Source organism: Rhinatrema bivittatum, chromosome 7 (assembly GCF_901001135.1).
Source record: "Rhinatrema bivittatum chromosome 7, aRhiBiv1.1, whole genome shotgun sequence".
Classification (NCBI taxonomy): Eukaryota; Metazoa; Chordata; class Amphibia; order Gymnophiona; family Rhinatrematidae; genus Rhinatrema; species Rhinatrema bivittatum.
Window position 1 is genome coordinate 310,893,035 of NC_042621.1, and position 20,010 is coordinate 310,913,044.

General features: G+C 44.9%; 1 protein-coding gene across 3 annotated transcripts in view; it reads right to left on the reverse strand.

Annotated features, from left to right (window-relative positions):
* IKZF5 (IKAROS family zinc finger 5) overlaps positions 1-13,329 on the reverse strand; it is a 60,463-nt gene extending 47,134 nt beyond the window's left edge. The window contains exons 1-3 of one of the 3 annotated variants that reach the window (XM_029610586.1): positions 13,183-13,329; positions 8,251-8,369; positions 1,025-1,199 (exon numbers count right to left, since the gene is read on the reverse strand). In XM_029610586.1, coding sequence (XP_029466446.1) covers positions 1,025-1,199; positions 8,251-8,274 — 199 coding nt within the window. In that variant the 5' untranslated portion in view covers positions 8,275-8,369; positions 13,183-13,329. The remainder of the gene's footprint in view (positions 1-1,024; positions 1,200-8,250; positions 8,370-13,182) is intronic. The other 2 variants (XM_029610588.1, XM_029610587.1) reach the window with 2 other exon arrangements.
* Between the last annotated feature and the right edge of the window lie 6,681 nt (positions 13,330-20,010).

The window sequence follows — 20,010 nt, forward strand, 5'->3', positions numbered from 1 at the left end:
CCACAGGGATGGTGGTCTTCTTAGTGACCACAGACACCGAAGCGTCCACCTTAGAAAGTGCCAACAACTCGAGGGTGTTCTGACAGTGGATACAATTTAGCCATCACCCGACCTACCTTCAGGCCCATCTCAGGAGTATCCCACTCCCTGACTGCCTGCTTTTTCACCATGACCGGGTCCACTCTCTCTTGATCGGACTCCTCCTGAGGAACCTTGATCCCCAGCTCCTCAAGAACATGCGGAACTAAGACCACAATTCCTCTTTCCGGAATAAATGCAGCACCTTAGGGTCGTACCCTTCAGTCACTGGCATCTGGCCCAATCCTTCATCTGGATCTGGCCCATCCGAACCTTTATCGGAGGATAGCAAATGTAACCCCAATATTTAAAAAGGGCTCCAGGGGCGATCCGGGAAACTACAGACCGGTTAGCCTGACGTCAGTGCCAGGAAAAACAGTGGAAAGTGTTCTAAACATCAAAATCACAGAACATATAGAAAGACATGGTTTAATGGAACCAAGTCAGCATGGCTTTACCCAGGGCAAGTCTTGCCTCACAAATCTGCTTCACTTTTTTGAAGGAGTTAATAAACATGTGGATAATGGTGAAACTGCAATTCTGTGTTTTTGTTTAACTCAGACTGTAGGCTTTGCACCTCCACATCTGCTGGAGACAGAGAAATACGGAAGGACTGCAGGTGACGCCTCACGTTAAGTGTCAGTGTCAGCTTGGATTGATCTGGGTACGTCCAGGGAACTCCGTATCATCAGTAAAGAGAAACGCTTCCAAGCAGCCCTACTTCAGTACCACTCACAGATCCCTAGGACACTGCACGGATGATCCCCCGGTCTGTCTTGCTTATCACTCAAACAGTTCCTAATTCTGTTCACCCCCTTAGGAGTGGCCCCCAAGCTGCTTAGCATATTTTGTGGAGGACAGCGTGGAAACCCTTCTGAAGCTTTGCAGCTGTAACCCGCGGGATTCATGGCGATCCATGGTCCTGGACCAGAGGGGTGAAACTTACCTCCCTGAAGCACTTCTCCTTCCTTCTCCCCACTCACAGAGCCAGAGATCATGTTCACGTGATGGGTTTGCTGCGTGAGGTACTCCTGAAAGTCTTTCACAAAGTCCAGAGGTTCTGGCTTCTTCTCACCCATATTCGGCTGCGGACTTTGCCAGCAATATTCTGCCTGCCTAGGCTAAAGAAGAGAGCGCAGAGTCACTCACAAAATACCTCCAGAAAAACACAGGCTGAACATTCCCCACCAATAATGTGCTCTGCTCCCAGTCTACAGGGCTTGCAAGAAATCCACGCTGCACCCCTGCTCTCCCTACCTCTCCCCTGCGCCGAGACAGGCTGCGCCCCTGCTCGCCTCACCTCTCCCCTGCGCCGAGACAGGCTGCGCCCCTGCTCGCCTCACCTCTCCCCTGCGCCGAGACACGCTGCGCCCCTGCTCTCCCTACCTCTCCCCTGCGCCGAGACAGGCTGCGCCCCTGCTCGCCTCACCTCTCCCCTGCGCCGAGACACGCTGCGCCCCTGCTCTCCCTACCTCTCCCCTGCGCCGAGACAGGCTGCGCCCCTGCTCTCCTCACCTCTCCCCTGCGCCGAGACAGGCTGCGCCCCTGCTCTCCCTACCTCTCCCCTGCGCCGAGACAGGCTGCGCCCCTGCTCTCCCTACCTCTCCCCTGCGCCGAGACAGGCTGCGCCCCTGCTCTCCCTACCTCTCCCCTGCGCCGAGACAGGCTGCGCCCCTGCTCTCCTCACCTCTCCCCTGCGCCGAGACAGGCTGCGCCCCTGCTCTCCCTACCTCTCCCCTGCGCCGAGACAGGCTGCGCCCCTGCTCTCCTCACCTCTCCCCTGCGCCGAGACAGGCTGCGCCCCTGCTCTCCTCACCTCTCCCCTGCGCCGAGACAGGCTGCGCCCCTGCTCTCCTCACCTCTCCCCTGCGCCGAGACAGGCTGCGCCCCTGCTCTCCTCACCTCTCCCCTGCGCCGAGACACGCTGCGCCCCTGCTCTCCCTACCTCTCCCCTGCGCCGAGACAGGCTGCGCCCCTGCTCTCCCTACCTCTCCCCTGCGTCGAGACAGGCTGCGCCCCTGCTCTCCTCACCTCTCCCCTGCGCCGAGACAGGCTGCGCCCCTGCTCTCCCTACCTCTCCCCTGCGCCGAGACACGCTGCGCCCCTGCTCTCCCTACCTCTCCCCTGTGCAGAGACACGCTGCGCCCCTGCTCTCCTCACCTCTCCCCTGCGCCGAGACACGCTGCGCCCCTGCTCTCACCTCTCCCCTGCGCCGAGACACGATGCGCCCCTGCTCTCCTCACCTCTCCCCTGTGCAGAGACACGCTGCGCCCCTGCTCTCCTCACCTCTCCCCTGCGCCGAGACACGCTGCGCCCCTGCTCTCCCCACCTCTCCCCTGCGCCGAGACACGCTGCGCCCCTGCTCTCCCCACCTCTCCCCTGCGCCGAGACACGCTGCGCCCCTGCTCTCCCCACCTCTCCCCTGCGCCGAGACACGCTGCGCCCCTGCTCTCCTCACCTCTCCCCTGCGCCGAGACACGCTGCACCCCTGCTCTCCCCACCTCTCCCCTGCGCCGAGACACGCTGCGCCCCTGCTCTCCCCACCTCTCCCCTGCGCCGAGACACGCTGCGCCCCTGCTCTCCCCACCTCTCCCCTGCGCCGAGACACGCTGCGCCCCTGCTCTCCCTACCTCTCCCCTGCGCCGAGACACACTGCGCCCCTGCTCTCCTCACCTCTCCCCTGTGCAGAGACAGGCTGCGCCCCTGCTCTCCCTACCTCTCCCCTGTGCAGAGACACGCTGCGCCCCTGCTCTCCTCACCTCTCCCCTGTGCAGAGACACGCTGCGCCCCTGCTCTCCCTACCTCTCCCCTGTGCAGAGACACGCTGCGCCCCTGCTCTCCTCACCTCTCCCCTGTGCAGAGACACGCTGCGCCCCTGCTCTCCTCACCTCTCCCCTGTGCAGAGACACGCTGCGCCCCTGCTCTCACCTCTCCCCTGCCCTGAGACACGCTGCGCCCCTGCTCTCCTCACCTCTCCCCTGCCCTGAGACACGCTGCGCCCCTGCTCTCCCCACCTCTCCCCTGCCCTGAGACACGCTGCGCCCCTGCTCTCCCCACCTCTCCCCTGCCCTGAGACACGCTGCGCCCCTGCTCTCCTCACCTCTCCCCTGCCCTGAGACACGCTGCGCCCCTGCTCTCCTCACCTCTCCCCTGCCCTGAGACACGCTGCGCCCCTGCTCTCACCTCTCCCCTGCCCTGAGACAGGCTGCGCCCCTGCTCTCACCTCTCCCCTGCCCTGAGACACGCTGCGCCCCTGCTCTCCTCACCTCTCCCCTGCCCTGAGACAGGCTGCGCCCCTGCTGTCACCTCTCCCCTGCCCTGAGACAGGCAGCGCCCCTGCTCTCCCCACCTCTCCCCTGTGCAGAGACAGGCTGCGCCCCTGCTCTCCTCACCTCTCCCCTGCCCTGAGACACGCTGCGCCCCTGCTCTCCTCACCTCTCCCCTGCCCTGAGACACGCTGCGCCCCTGCTCTCCTCACCTCTCCCCTGCCCTGAGACACGCTGCGCCCCTGCTCTCACCTCTCCCCTGCCCTGAGACAGGCTGCGCCCCTGCTCTCACCTCTCCCCTGCCCTGAGACACGCTGCGCCCCTGCTCTCCTCACCTCTCCCCTGCCCTGAGACAGGCTGCGCCCCTGCTGTCACCTCTCCCCTGCCCTGAGACAGGCTGCACCCCTGCTCTCCCCACCTCTCCCCTGTGCAGAGACAGGCTGCGCCCCTGCTCTCCCCACCTCTCCCCTGCCCTGAGACAGGCAGCGCCCCTGCTCTCACCTCTCCCCTGCCCTGAGACAGGCTGCACCCCTGCTCTCCCCACCTCTCCCCTGCGCAGAGACAGGCTGCGCCCCTGCTCTCCCCACCTCTCCCCTGCCCTGAGACAGGCAGCGCCCCTGCTCTCACCTCTCCCCTGCCCTGAGACAGGCTGCACCCCTGCTCTCCCCACCTCTCCCCTGTGCAGAGACAGGCTGCGCCCCTGCTCTCCCCACCTCTCCCCTGCCCTGAGACAGGCAGCGCCCCTGCTCTCACCTCTCCCCTGCCCTGAGACAGGCTGCGCCCCTGCTCTCCCCACCTCTCCCCTGCCCTGAGACACGCTGCGCCCCTGCTCTCCTCACCTCTCCCCTGCCCTGAGACAGGCTGCACCCCTGCTCTGCTTTACTCTCACAGAGCAATGGCACAGCACGAGGATCGCTTGGGATAGCAGAAGAGAAAATAATGATAGAAAAGGTAATGCCTCTGTATCGCTCCATGGTGAGACCACACCTTGAAACTGTGTACAATTCTGGTCGCCGCATCTCAAAAAAGATATAATTGCGATGGAGAAGGTATGGAGAAGGGCAACCAAAATGATAAAGGGGACTGGAACAGCTTCCCTATGAGGAAAGACTAAAGAGGTTAGGACTTTTCAGCTTGGAGAAGAGACGACTGAGGGGGGATAGGATAGAGGTGTTTAAAATCATGAGAGGTCTAGAACGGGTAGATGTGAATCGGTTATTTACTCTTTCGGATAATAGAAAGACTAGGGGGCACTCCATGAAGTTAGCATTGGGTTTCTTCTTTCTTTTCAGAAACCACTTCAATCTCTTTCATAAGAGATTCTTCATTACCTAATACAGAGAAGGCGTTTTGTACTTGTGTCTCCGCATCACAGGTCTTACTCTATCAGAGCCAACTGTAATGTCGTTGTTTTTTTGCGATCCTTAAAACCTGTGTGTGTGTGTGTGTGTGTGTGGGGGGGGGGGGGGGGGGTAGACTTGTGGGCTGCACAGCTGTCAAGAACGGGTGCCTGTGGGTCACAGGTCTTATCCTGCCTGAGCCCACTGTAAATCTCTTTATCCTTGACTTTTGGTTTTTCTGTGCTAATGGGGAATTAATTCCTGAATATTGTAAAGAGGATGAGCTTTTCTTCACTGAAGCTAATTCAGCTTTAACCTCAGTCAGCTCCTTTTTCAAGGAAGAGAGTTCTGCACAAATGGGGCAAGCCCTAACTTTCCAGATGATTTCCCTCAGAATAAAAGGCTCCACAACGGTTACATTGTATTGTCCTCATTTTGGTAAATTTATTTGATGGATTACACCTGAGGAATTACCAATTGTCCAAATTATCTTGTTGCCAATTATGTATTCAGGCAGCCTATATCAGAAAAAGAAAGCCAGGGGTGGGAGGGAGTTGAATAGTTAACACTTGGCCACTGTATCTGCTATTGATTTTGAACAGACCCTGCCCCAGACTGGCTAGCAAAGTTAAGCTTTTTTCTTAGCTCTTCACAAGAATCTGTAGTATGGCAGTCCCTTGAAGTTCAAAGCAGACTGAAGACTTGATTGCCCCCTGCAATGCACTATGAGTTACCTTCCCAAAGCTGAATAACCCAATCCCTTTTGTTGTTTGTTTGGTTTTTTTTTGCATCAACACACAGCAATATCAATATCTAGAAAATGTAGAGATTATAGGCTAGCACTACACAAAAAAATGGAAAAATATAACCAAGAAGCCTTCTAAAGTAAGGATAAACTAAACTATTTTCTTAGCTCTTCACAAGAATCTGTAGTTATGGCTGTTTCCTTGAAATCCAAAGCAGAGTGTAGTTCCCCCATACTCGCCTTCACATGCGCCGAATTCAATGGGATCTCAACGATGCCACCCTATGTCAAGGAAGGTGACCCTAAGTCAGCAATGATTTCGGACTTGCGCTGGTGGCTAATGCCAGAGACCCTGCAGTCAGGAGCGCTGTTCCAGAACCCAAAGCATCAGGTTGTCCTGACAAAGGACGCATCCACAAAGGGATGGGGTGCACATGTGCTACACTTCAACACGCAAGGTCTTTCGACCCCCCAATGAGAAAACTTTCCAGATAAACCTGCTAGAGCTGCGAATTATAAGGTACACCAATCACTCCTTCTCACATCTACTAGAAGGGAGGGCAGTCATGGTCTATACAGACAATCAGGTAGCCATGTTCTACATAAATAAAGAAGGTGGGTCCGGTTCCAGGGTGTTCTGTAGGGAATCAGTCCTAATACTGAAGTGGGTGCAAGTGACCGACCTACCAGGGATCAAGAACACAGAAGCAGACAGGCTCAGCAGAATATTTCACCCCCTCGAGTAGGAACTCCACCAGGACGTAACGCATTCCCTCTTCAGGAGATGGGGGAACGCCCCACAGATATCTTTGCAACCGAATACAACACGAAGCTACCGAATTTTGCTCCCTTTACCCGAGCGATTGGAGAGTAGCTCAGGATGCTTTTCAGCTTTCGTGGAATGGAACCTTGTTGTACGCATTTCCCCCCAATTCCGCTGATAAGTCGAGTGTTTCAAAAGAACATAAGAAATTGCCATGCTGGGTCAGACCAAGGGTCCATCAAGCCCAGCATCCTGTTTCCAACAGAGGCCAAACCAGACCACAAGAACCTGGCAATTACCCAAACACTAAGAAGATCCCATGCTACTGATGCAATTAATAGCAGTGGCTATTCCCTAAGTAAAATTGATTAATAGATAATGGACTTCTCCAAGAACTTATCCAATCCTTTTTTGAACCCAGCTACACTAACTGCACTAACCACATCCTCTGGCAACAAATTCCAGAGCTTTATTGTGCGTTGAGTAAAAAAGAACTTTCTCCGATTAGTCTTAAATGTGCCCCATGCTAACTTCATGGAGTGCCCCCTAGTCCTTCTATTATCTGAAAGAGTAAATAACCGATTCACATCTACCCGTTCTAGACCTTTCATGATTTTAAACACCTCTATCATATCCCCCCTCAGTCTTCTCTTCTCCAAGTTGAAAAGTCCTAACCTCTTTAGTCTTTCCTCATAGGGGAGCTGTTCCCTTCCCCTTATCATTTTGGTTGCCCTTCTCCGTACCTTCTCCATCGCAATTATATCTTTTTTGAGATGCGGTGACCAGAACTGTACACAGTATTCAAGGTGTGGTCTCACCATGGAGCGATACAGAGGCATTATGACATTTTCCGGTTTATTCACCATTCCCTTCCTAATAATTCCTAACATTGTTTGCTTTTTTGACTGCCGCAGCACACTGAACCGACGATTTCAATGTGTTATCCACTATGACACCTAGATCTCTTTCTTGGGTAGTAGCAACTGATATGGAACCCAACATTGTGTAACTACAGCAAGGGTTATTTTTCCCTATATGCATCACCTTGCACTTATCCACATTAAATTTCATCTGCCATTTGGATGCCCAATCTTCCAGTCTTGCAAGGTCCTCCTGTAAAGTTTCTAGTTTATTAGTTTTTATATACCGTAGTATCAGTAAAACCTTCACTACGTTTACAATACTATAAAAGTAATGAAATACAATAACATTAATAAAATCAAAATACCTACAAATATATAGTTATAAGATAATAAATAATTAAGAGTTAAATTGTGATTTAACACTTCTTCATCCCATGCAAGATTCACTTCATTTAACGGTATGGAGATAGAAATGGAAGTAGCGAGTCATCTTCCTATTCCGACAGAAATTCAGGACATTGTCATCTCCTCCAGGAAGCCTTCCACAAGAAGAAATTATGCGGGTAATTGGACAGATATCTTCACTGGTGCATATCAGTATCCTCACCGGAGTGATTATTCAAATATCTTCATTTATTGCATGCATCTGGCCTGGCTGTTTTATCCATCAGAGTTCACCTCAGTGTTACAGCGGTGTACCCACCTTTTGAACCAATGCAAACTGCTTCACTGAAGTTTGTCACATGGAAAATATTATTCCTAGTAGGAATAACCTCAGTGAGGCGAGTCAGCGAGCTTCAAGCACTAGTACACTACCCGCCTCATCTGCAATTCTTCCACGACAAGGTCACTTTAAGGACCCATCCATCCTTCCTTCCAAAGGTGGTCTCATCTTATTGTCTGATTCAGATTAAAACTTTGCCAACCTTCTTTCCCAGATCACATGCCTCCAGACAGGAAGGTCTACTACACAAGCTAGATTGCAAAACAGTCTTAGCATACTATGAGCAAAGGACTCATTCATCTAACAGGCATTCACAGCTCTTCCTCTCTTCAAACCAAATGCTCCAGGGTGACTGGTAACCAAATGAACGCTAGCCAACTGGCTTACCCAATGTATTCACTTCTGCTACTCCTCTAGATCAAAACGTCTAGAATCAAAAGTCAAGGCGCATCAGCTGAGAGCTGTACCTACCTCAATTGTCCATCTATGTAACATACTGATTCAGGACACATGCAAAGCAGCTACTTGGTCCTCATTATATACCTTCACATCTTACTACTGTCTCCAACAGCATGCCAGTTCAGAAGCATCTATGAGACAAGAAACACTGCATTACGCCACTGGCTCTTACGACTGTCCACTAGTCACAGGGATCCTTCTACAGATTATTGTTGAGATGTCCACAAAATGCACCGACATTTGTAGACAAAACTAGCACCTTGCTTCGTCTTCCCTAGCTGGGGACTCCCAGACAGCACGGCTAATTCAGCCTGCTTTTCTGCAGGGGAAAAAAAAGCAAATTTTCTAGTAAAAGGTGTTTTCCATAGATAGCAGGATGAATTAGCCATGCTGTCTGGGAGTACCCAAATACAGGAGGCAAGTCAAAGAAGAAGGCTGAGAATAAATCCAAACTTAGTATATAATCACACGACAAAAGATGAGTGTAGAGAGAATGAACTAGTCCTTACAAGTTCATAGTCTTTTGCATCTTTATTCAAAAGAAACTCCTAAGTCTGAGTTGATGATTTATTCTCAGCCTTCTTCTTTGGCTTGCCTCCTATATTGGGAACTTGCCAGTACAGCTGTTACTCTCTGCAGCTGCATCAACTCAGACTTAAGAGTTTCTTTTGAATACAAATGCAAAATACTATGAACTTGTAAAGCTATTTCACTTTCTCTACACTCATCTTTTGTTGTGGAAGTACCCAAATATTAAATAGATCCCAAGCTACTAATCCTTATTGATTATTAGCAGTTTATGGACTTCTCCTCTAGAAACTTATCCAAACCTTTTTTAAACTGCTGTAACCACATCCTCTGGCAATGAAGTCAAGAATGTAACTATGCGCCGAGTGAAAAAGAATGTTATTCAATTTGTTTTAAATGAGCTACTTGCTAACTTCATGGACTGCCCCCTCGTCCTACTATAATTCGAAAGAGTAAATAACCGATTCACATCTACCCGTTCTAGACCTCTCATGATCTTAAACACCTCAATCATATCCCCCCTCAGTCGTCTCTTCTCCAAGCTAAAAAGTCCTAACCTCTTTAGGCTTTCCTCACAGTGGAATCATTCCATACCCTTTATCACTTTGGTTATCCTTCTGTGTTCCCTGCTCACATTATTATTAGAGGACATGCTACTTACTTAATATATTCTTATTATTATAGACTATGTGCTCGCTGCTCACATTATTATTAGAGGACATGCTACTTACTTAATATATTCTTATTATTATAGACTATGTGCTCCCTGCTCACATTATTATTAGAGGACATGCTACTTACTTAATATATTCTTATTATTATAGACTATGTGCTCGCTGCTCACATTATTATTAGAGGACATGCTACTTACTTAATATATTCTTATTATTATAGACTATGTGCTCGCTGCTCACATTATTATTAGAGGACATGCTACTTACTTAGTACATTCTTATTATTACAAACTATGTGTTCCCTGCTCACATTATTATTAGAGAGCATGCTACTTACTTAGTACATTCTTATTATTATAGACTATGTGTTCCCTGCTCACATTATTATTAGAGAGCATGCTACTTACTTAGTATATTCTTATTATTATAGACTATGTGCTCGCTGCTCACATTATTATTAGAGGACATGCTACTTACTTAGTACATTCTTATTATTACAAACTATGTGTTCCCTGCTCACATTATTATTAGAGAGCATGCTACTTACTTAGTACATTCTTATTATTATAGACTATGTGTTCCCTGCTCACATTATTATTAGAGAGCATGCTACTTACTTAGTACATTCTTATTATTATAGACTATGTGTTCCCTGCTCACATTATTATTAGAGAGCATGCTACTTACTTAGTATATTCTTATTATTATAGACTATGTGTTCCCTGCTCACATTATTATTAGAAGGCATGCTACTTATTTAGTATATTCTTATTATTATAGACTATGTGTTCCCTGCTCACATTATTATTAGAGGGCATGCTACTTATTTAGTATATTCTTATTATTATAGACTATGTGTTCCCTGCTCACATTATTATTAGAGAGCATGCTACTTATTTAGTATATTCTTATTATTATAGACTATGTGCTCCCTGCTCACATTATTATTAGAGAGCATGCCACTTATTTAGTACATTCTTATTATTATAGACTATGTGCTCCCTGCTCACATTATTATTAGAGGGCATGCTACTTATTTAGTATATTCTTATTATTATAGACTATGTGCTCCCTGCTCACATTATTATTAGAGAGCATGCCACTTATTTAGTACATTCTTATTATTATAGACTATGTGCTCCCTGCTCACATTATTATTAGAGAGCATGCCACTTATTTAGTACATTCTTATTATTATAGACTATGTGTTCCCTGCTCACATTATTATTAGAGGGCATGCTACTTATTTAGTATATTCTTATTATTATAGACTATGTGTTCCCTGCTCACATTATTATTAGAGAGCATGCTACTTATTTAGTATATTCTTATTATTATAGACTATGTGTTCCCTGCTCACATTATTATTAGAGAGCATGCTACTTATTTAGTATATTCTTATTATTATAGACTATGTGTTCCCTGCTCACATTATTATTAGAGAGCATGCTACTTATTTAGTACATTCTTATTATTATAGACTATGTGTTCCCTGCTCACATTATTATTAGAGAGCATGCTACTTACTTAGTACATTCTTATTATTATAGACTATGTGCTCCCTGCTCACATTATTATTAGAGGACATGCTACTTACTTAATATATTCTTATTATTATAGACTATGTGCTCGCTGCTCACATTATCATTAGAGGACATGCTACTTACTTAATATATTCTTATTATTATAGACTATGTGCTCGCTGCTCACATTATTATTAGAGGACATGCTACTTACTTAGTACATTCTTATTATTACAAACTATGTGTTCCCTGCTCACATTATTATTAGAGAGCATGCTACTTACTTAGTACATTCTTATTATTATAGACTATGTGTTCCCTGCTCACATTATTATTAGAGAGCATGCTACTTACTTAGTACATTCTTATTATTATAGACTATGTGTTCCCTGCTCACATTATTATTAGAGAGCATGCTACTTACTTAGTATATTCTTATTATTATAGACTATGTGTTCCCTGCTCACATTATTATTAGAGGGCATGCTACTTATTTAGTATATTCTTATTATTATAGACTATGTGTTCCCTGCTCACATTATTATTAGAGGGCATGCTACTTATTTAGTATATTCTTATTATTATAGACTATGTGTTCCCTGCTCACATTATTATTAGAGAGCATGCTACTTATTTAGTATATTCTTATTATTATAGACTATGTGTTCCCTGCTCACATTATTATTAGAGAGCATGCTACTTATTTAGTATATTCTTATTATTATAGACTATGTGTTCCCTGCTCACATTATTATTAGAGAGCATGCCACTTATTTAGTACATTCTTATTATTATAGACTATGTGTTCCCTGCTCACATTATTATTAGAGGGCATGCTACTTATTTAGTATATTCTTATTATTATAGACTATGTGTTCCCTGCTCACATTATTATTAGAGAGCATGCTACTTATTTAGTATATTCTTATTATTATAGACTATGTGTTCCCTGCTCACATTATTATTAGAGAGCATGCTACTTATTTAGTATATTCTTATTATTATAGACTATGTGCTCCCTGCTCACATTATTATTAGAGGGCATGCTACTTATTTAGTACATTCTTATTATTATAGACTATGTGCTCGCTGCTCACATTATTATTAGAGAGCATGCTACTTACTTAGTATATTCTTATTATTATAGACTACGTGCTCCCTGCTCACATTATTATTAGAGGGCATGCCACTTATTTAGTACATTCTTATTATTATAGACTATGTGCTCCCTGCTCACATTATTATTAGAGAGCATGCCACTTATTTAGTACATTCTTATTATTATAGACTATGTGCTCCCTGCTCACATTATTATTAGAGAGCATGCCACTTATTTAGTACATTCTTATTATTATAGACTATGTGCTCCCTGCTCACATTATTATTAGAGGGCATGCTACTTACTTAATATATTCTTATTATTATAGACTATGTGTTCCCTGCTCACATTATTATTAGAGGGCATGCTACTTATTTAGTATATTCTTATTATTATAGACTATGTGTTTCCTGCTCACATTATTATTAGAGGGCATGCTAATTATTTAGTATATTCTTATTATTATAGACTATGTGTTCCCTGCTCACATTATTATTAGAGGACATGCTACTTATTTAGTACATTCTTATTATTATAGACTATGTGTTCCCTGCTCACACTATTATTAGAGGGCATGCTACTTATTTAGTACATTCTTATTATTATAGACTATGTGTTCCCTGCTCACATTATTATTAGAGGGCATGCTACTTATTTAGTATATTCTTATTATTATAGACTATGTGCTCGCTGCTCACATTATTATTAGAGAGCATGCTACTTACTTAGTACATTCTTATTATTATAGACTATGTGCTCCCTGCTCACATTATTATTAGAGAGCATGCTACTTACTTAGTACATTCTTATTATTATAGACTATGTGCTCCCTGCTCACATTATTATTAGAGGACATGCTACTTACTTAGTATATTCTTATTATTATAGACTATGTGTTCCCTGCTCACATTAGCATTACTGTTATTGCAGGGCTTCTTGTGAGAAGAATATTTATTATAAGTTATATGCTCCCTGCTCGCATTAGTTATTATCACAGGGCATGCCAGCTCCTATCAGGAGAGAAGAAGAATATTTATTATTATTATTATTATTGTCGCGCCTCTCCCTGCCCCCACCGTGACGTCATAAGGTGCGCCGGCAATCCCGGTCTCTCGCCTACCGTTACCGGTTTCTTTTATGTTCGCCGGGCCACATCCCGCAGGCACCGGAGCAAGCACCGCTCTAGAGAAGCCACCGCCACCCGTTCTTCCGTCTCCTACTCCTGCTGCCGGGCTCAGGCCGAGGACGCTCTGAGCATGCGCACCCATTCAGCCGGCGAAAGAGTCGCTTATCGTCTACGGCTCCCATAGGTTAAGCTAAAGGAAACGTCACGACGTTGCGTCTGTAGGCGGGTGGATGCGAAAAGGCCAATCAGGTGCCCCGCAGCATGCGCCAAAGGGAGGTTTATTGAGAGGGTACGCACTTCCGGCTGAACTCCAGAGCGAGGCTGGGCACGCACGGCGAGGGCACGTTCTTCTCGCGAGAGGTGAGAAGGTTTTATCGGGAGACTTGCTAAAGATGGCGGCCGCAGTGATGTGCAGGCGAGTGCAGGTAAGATAAGGGCTGAGTTCTTGCGAGAGCAACTTAGCTCTAGGTCTGGGTTTCTATGCGTCATGTCGGCTCCTACAAGGTCTCCTTAATTTCTGACTCCTGCGTCCCTGCTCCTTGTCCACCTCCTCTGCCTGCCTGAGCAACCCAGGTGTTGGCTTTGTTTCTCCTTCCAGCAGGTGGAGGCAGAGAGTGAAATCTCTGCACTGCCGTCCCTTTTCTCTGTATAGTCTGCTCCCGCAGCAAAGTCCTCCGTAGCTCTCTGTCTCCAGCAGATGGTAGGAATCAAATCGGCCTTACTTAAAGTAACATTAAATCAAGCCTGGTTTTAGTGAATGATTGATTTTTAGCCCTGGTGCTGGTCATTCACGAGCTAATACTGATCACCCAGTTGTCAAATATAAAACCATATATCTAAAAGTGCTAGTCACGTTTAGCAACCCTTAAATTGAGGCATACCTAGGCATTTATCTTAAATTGAGGCATACCTAGGCGTTTAAGACTTTATCCACTCAGCAAATTAAGATGCAAATAGCAGCCCAGCAGCGAGTTAGGGGCTATCCAATCTTTTGCACAGAGTGCCACATGTATGATTATCTATCTGTTGGTGGGAGGTTGTATGTGTGCACCCAGTGCAAAGAGCTCTTGGCTCTCACAGAATGAGTCTGATCGCTGGAGGCCCGAGTGTGAGATCTGGAGGAGCTGGGTAGACTGAGAAGTATATAGAGGAGGTCTTCAGGGACACAGTACAGTGGTCCCAACTCCAGTCTGCCAGTCCTTGTACTGCTTTGGAAGAGCAAGGTCACCTGGCAGGAGACCATCACAGGGCAGTTTCTCCAGATGGGTTTGTTTTGCATATACCTTGACAGGAATAAACCTCATTTGTAAGGCAGGGTATGTTGGCAGCGATCTCAATCTCAAATTTGCTTCTGATGTCTTTCTTAGTACATGCATTGTGCTAAAGAGAACCACTTCCTGGAGTTCATAGAACATTCAAGGTGCACTTGCAAATTATTCTTAATCGGGCCAGGTGTGACTATTTCTGTATCTTTCTACCATGTTTTCTTGGTCTCTGATTGCATCTCTTGGTATTTAAGGATCTTAGCTTTCCCATATGATCCAAAGAATAGTTGCTGGGTACTGACACCTCTCCTCTGTCAGCAATGCCATTCTTGTGTTTTTTTACCACAATATCTGGGTTTCAACCGGTGATCTACCTGTTGGTGGAAATAAGAATAGGTGATCACAACTTCTTTGTTCTCTTCTATTAGGGTTGTGTTCCCAGTGTTTGGTACAGCGATGTTATAATGTTTCTAGTTTTGTTCCGCAGAACATGCATTTTACAAGTCTATCATATGCTGGCTTGAACAATCTTGTCCATAGTCCACTAATTTATGGTACAATTATTAATCTCTTTTCTATAACATTGATTCCTAAACCTGTCCTAGGGGACCTCCTGGCCAGTCAGGTTTTCAGAATATTCACAATGAAAATGCTTGGGATCAGATTGTATACAACAGAGGACAGTGCATGCAAATGGATCTCATGCATATTCATTGTGGATATCCTGAAAACCCGACTGGCTGGGGTCTCCTAGGACAGATTTGGGAACAACTGATCTGTAGGATTGAGTTCACCTCTCCTTAACCACTGCTGTGTTAAATCTTAATCCACGTGGGGTTTCTAGAGAAGCTTCCCATTGTATTTGTGCTTCTGTCAATTATCCTTCCTACAAACAAAAAACACACTTTGAAATGTTTGTATGCTAATGCCAGAAGTCTAAGAAGTAAGATGGAAGAATTAGAATGTATAGCAGTGAATGATGACATAGACTTAATTGGCATCTCAGAGACATGGTGGAAGGAGGATAATCAATGGGACAGTGCTATACCGGGGTACAAATTATATCGCAATGACAGAGAGGAGCACTCGGGAGGAGGTGTGGCGCTTTATGTCCGGGATGGCATAGAGTCCAACAGGATAAACATCCTGCATGAGACTAAATGCAAAATTGAATCTTTATGAGTAGAAATCCCTTGTGTGTCGGCAAAGACTATAGTGATAGGGGTATACTACCGTCCACCTGGTCAAGATGGTGAGACAGACAGTGAAATGCTAAGAGAAATTAGGGAAGCTAACTAAATTGGTAGTGCGGTAATAATGAGAGACTTCAATTACCCAAACACGAAAAGCGCAGAATAACTTATTGGATCCAAGTATTTTATTTGATGGTCATTTCAAATGGCAACTCCACTGTCAAGATTATAGTATAATTCTAAAAACAGGTAGGGGTCCCCCAATACGGACCCCGTGTTTCGCCCACTGGCTGCGTCGGGAGGGACAGCACCGTATAATCACGCAATCTAGAAACAAAATTTCAACATTTAACATGGATCCTAATACATTAGGGTACATAAACAGCATTTTCAATAATTTAAACATGAAACATACCTTGAAACAATTCAGCAACGGGTGAACAGGGAGTGCAACTGCAATATCTTTGGGCCGGCATTTTAATGCCGAACCAAAAATTTGGCGCGGATGTTGTCAGCCAATCAGAGTCCAGAGACGAGGAAGCCAATCAGATCATGGCAGGTAAGTTAGGTAAAACCAGATAAGTTAGGTAAAGAAACTCCACTCTAAATCACTATTCAGACCAATAGGAGTCACTGTGTCAAGAATGTAGATCCATTTCTGTTCTCTTTCAATTAATAACTCAGAGTAATTACCACCCCGTGGCGGTGAAAGGACCACATCCAAAACAAAAAATCTTAAATCAGATACTTGATGTTGGTGTTGAATCCAATGTTCAACAAGAGGTTCATTTACCCTACAATTCTTAATATTAGATCTATGTTCTATTATACGGGTCTTAATCATACGTTTCGTTTTGCCTACATACAATTTCTTGCATGGACAATAGATCACATATACGACACCGGTAGTTGTGCAGTCTGATGACCCTCGGAATGTAAAAATCTTGGAAGTAGTAGGATGAGTAAACTCAGACATAGTGGACGTCAGAGGACATACTGTACAATGGCCACACGGCTTATGGCCACATGTCAGATACAGTTATAGGATTTGATACTGTGTGGATCAACATATCTTTTAAATTTCTGCCCCTCCGGTAAGTAAATCGGAGGGATGAGTGAAAAAAGCGGTCCAAAGATAATGCAAACCAATGTTTCCGTATCAGATTTGAGATAGTTTTGCTCTGTATTGAAAATGGTAAAATACAATTCACAGATGCGTCTTCTGAAGGATTATGTGGAAGAAATAATAAATCTCTATTAACGTACAAATCTCGTTTGTACGCGCGTTTCAAAATTCTAAAAGGGTACCCACGCTGGGTGAACCGTGTCAGCATCTGCTTAGCTTGAACCATATATTCAGCTTTCGAAGAACATAGCTGGCGTAACCTTAAGAATTGTCCCGTAGGAATGTTTTGTTTAAGAATTCTTGGGTGACAACTTTTATACTGTAAAAGGGTATTTTTGTCCGTATGTTTACGGAAAATAGTAGTAGTGAAACAATTATTAGTAACAGAGATCAAGATATCCAAAAAAGAAATACTATGGGTCTGTATATCAAAATTAAATTGGAGGTTGCTATCACAGTTATTCAACCAATCTAAAAAAACAAAAAACTGTATATCCGTACCCAACCAGACTAAAAATATATCGTCAATATATCTCAGCCAAACTGGAACAAATTGGGACCAAAAAGATGGATAAATAAATGTCTCCTCAAACATAGCCACGTACAAACAGGCAAGGCTAGGTGCCATTGTCGCACCCATCGCCGTGCCCTTCACCTGCTGATAAAATTGTGAATCGAAAGTAAAATAATTTTTTGTCAAGGCCAGCCGGGCCAATTCTAACAAAAAGTCTGTAGGAACTCTGATTGGTTCAGATCTAAGGTGTGTCGAATCGCATTCAAGGCCTCCTCCTGAGGGATATTTGAGTATAGTGAGACAATGTCCAAGGTTACCAAGAACACCAAATCATTTGGCACAGGGAGCTGATCCAAAAGTGTAATCAAATGTGAGGAGTCCCTCACATATGACTTAATTTTTGGAACAAACGGTCTCAGAAAACAATCAATAAATTTCGATAGTGGCTCTAGAAGGGATCCGATTCCTGACACAATGGGCCGCTCAGGTGGCCTCTCAAGTGATTTATGTACCTTTGGAAGGATGTAAAATGCTGGTATAATAGGAAACTCACATAATAAAAATTGAGCTTCCCGAGTGGTAATAAATCTCTGCTCTAATGCATTTTGTACTAAGAGTCTTATCTCATCCTGAATTACTGATGTCGGGTCTGTGGATAGTGGACTGTAAAAGGTTCTATCATCTAGTTGACATTTAATTTCAGAATCATAATCAGTTTTATTTAGTACCACAATCCCCCCACCCTTATCAGCTGGTTTTATCACAATTGTAGAATCATCTGCCAACGACCTGATGGCTTGCCATTCGTCCCTGGATAAGTTAAAAAATACATAATCCCTTGACTGAGTGAGATCTTTCACGTCGGATCGTACTAATTTCTCAAAAGCCGCTAAAAGAGGATCAGGGGCCACATGCGGTAGCCATCTCGATTTAGGATATACCACAGATTGATCAGATATTGGGGAACTATCAGCGAAATAAGATTTTAATTTTAATGTTCGAAAAAAACGATAAAGATGCACCTGAACATTAAAGTCATCATGTTTAACAGTTGGAACAAACGAGAGACCTTTTTCGTGTTTGGATATTTGATTGAAAGTGCAGTTCCAGCCCGTGTGGTGTTTTAGACTTCAATTACCCCAATCTTGACTGGGTAAATGTATCATCAGTACACGCTAAAGATATTTATTTATCTATTTATTTTCTTTTAATATACTGATGCTCAAGATGAGGTCTTATCGTACTGGTTTACAATGGAACTAGGGGAAAACCAATTAACAACAATATAGAAGGTAAAGTTACATTGAACAGGGAGCATAAACATGGGCATTGGAAGAAAAGACAGATTCAAACTAAAACAACTGGAGAGAACTAAAATAGTTCTCTCCAGTTGTTTTAGTTTGAATCTGTATCTGTTTGAATAGTTTATATCTCCAGATATAAAGTACCTGGATGGAATAAATGATAGTGTTATGGAGCAATTGGTTCAGGAACCGACGAGAGGGAGCAATTTTAGATCTAATTCTCAGTGGAGCACAGACGACCGTTCAGAGCCTATCCATCTTATAGGCCACCTCCTTAACCTCAACCACCTTGACAATCGTCCCAACAGCAGCAACGTCGAGGTAGGCCACACACACGTCATCAACAAGGTCAGCTACCCTTCCCTGCTTCAAAATCCCCACCCTCTTCTTAACTCCGGCAAGGCCACCACCCCCTGCAGCTGTGGGAGGGAGAATCAGGGCATTCAGTCAAGCCTGGTTACAAATCACAACCGATCGCTGGGTTCTAGAAATAGTCCATCAGGGCTATAAACTACACTTCCTCGCCATACCCTCCCTGCCACATCTCATCCCAAGCACAAGCATGTGTTCCAATCATCTTCAGTTAACCGAAGAGATGTCAACCCTTCAGCATCAACAAGCAATTTGAGTCTTACCCCCAAACCTCCACAATAGAGGTTTTTATTCCCCTTACTTCATAATTCCCAAAAAATAGAGAGGTCTGCGCCCGATTCTGGACTTACGCGAGTTAAATAAACATCTAGTCAGAGAAATTCAAAATGGTCTCCCTGAAAACGATTCTTCCCCTTCCTCAACCCAACAATTGGTCGTGCTCACTAGACTTGAAGGATGCTTACACTCATATTCCAATACACCCCTCTTCATGGCAATACCTCGGTTTCCGCTACAAGAAACATTACCAATACAAGGTTCTCCCCTTCGGCCTCTCAGCAGCCCCTTGGATATTCACAAAGTGCATGGCAGTGGTGGAGGCCCACCTTCGAAAGCTGGGAATCCAATTATTTTCCTGTCTAGACGACTGGCTCCTAGTAGCCTCAGATCGACTGACCCTACGGCTGAGAGGGGATATGATAGAGGTCTTTAAGATCATGAGAGGTCTTGAACAAGTAGAGGTGAATCAGTTATTTACACTTTCAAATAATAGAAGGACTAGGGGGCATTCCATGAAGTTAGCAAGTAGCACATTTAAGACTAATCAGAGAAAATTCTTTTTCACTCAATGCAAAATAAAGCTCTGGAATTTGTTGCCAGAGGATGTGGTTAGTGCAGTTAGTGTAGCTGGGTTCAAAAACGTTTGGATAAGTTCTTAGAGGAGAAGTCCATTAACGGCTATTAATCAAGTTTACTTAGGGAATAGCCACTGCTATTAATTGCATCAGTAGCATGGGATCTTCTTAGTGTTTGGGTAATTGCCAGGTTC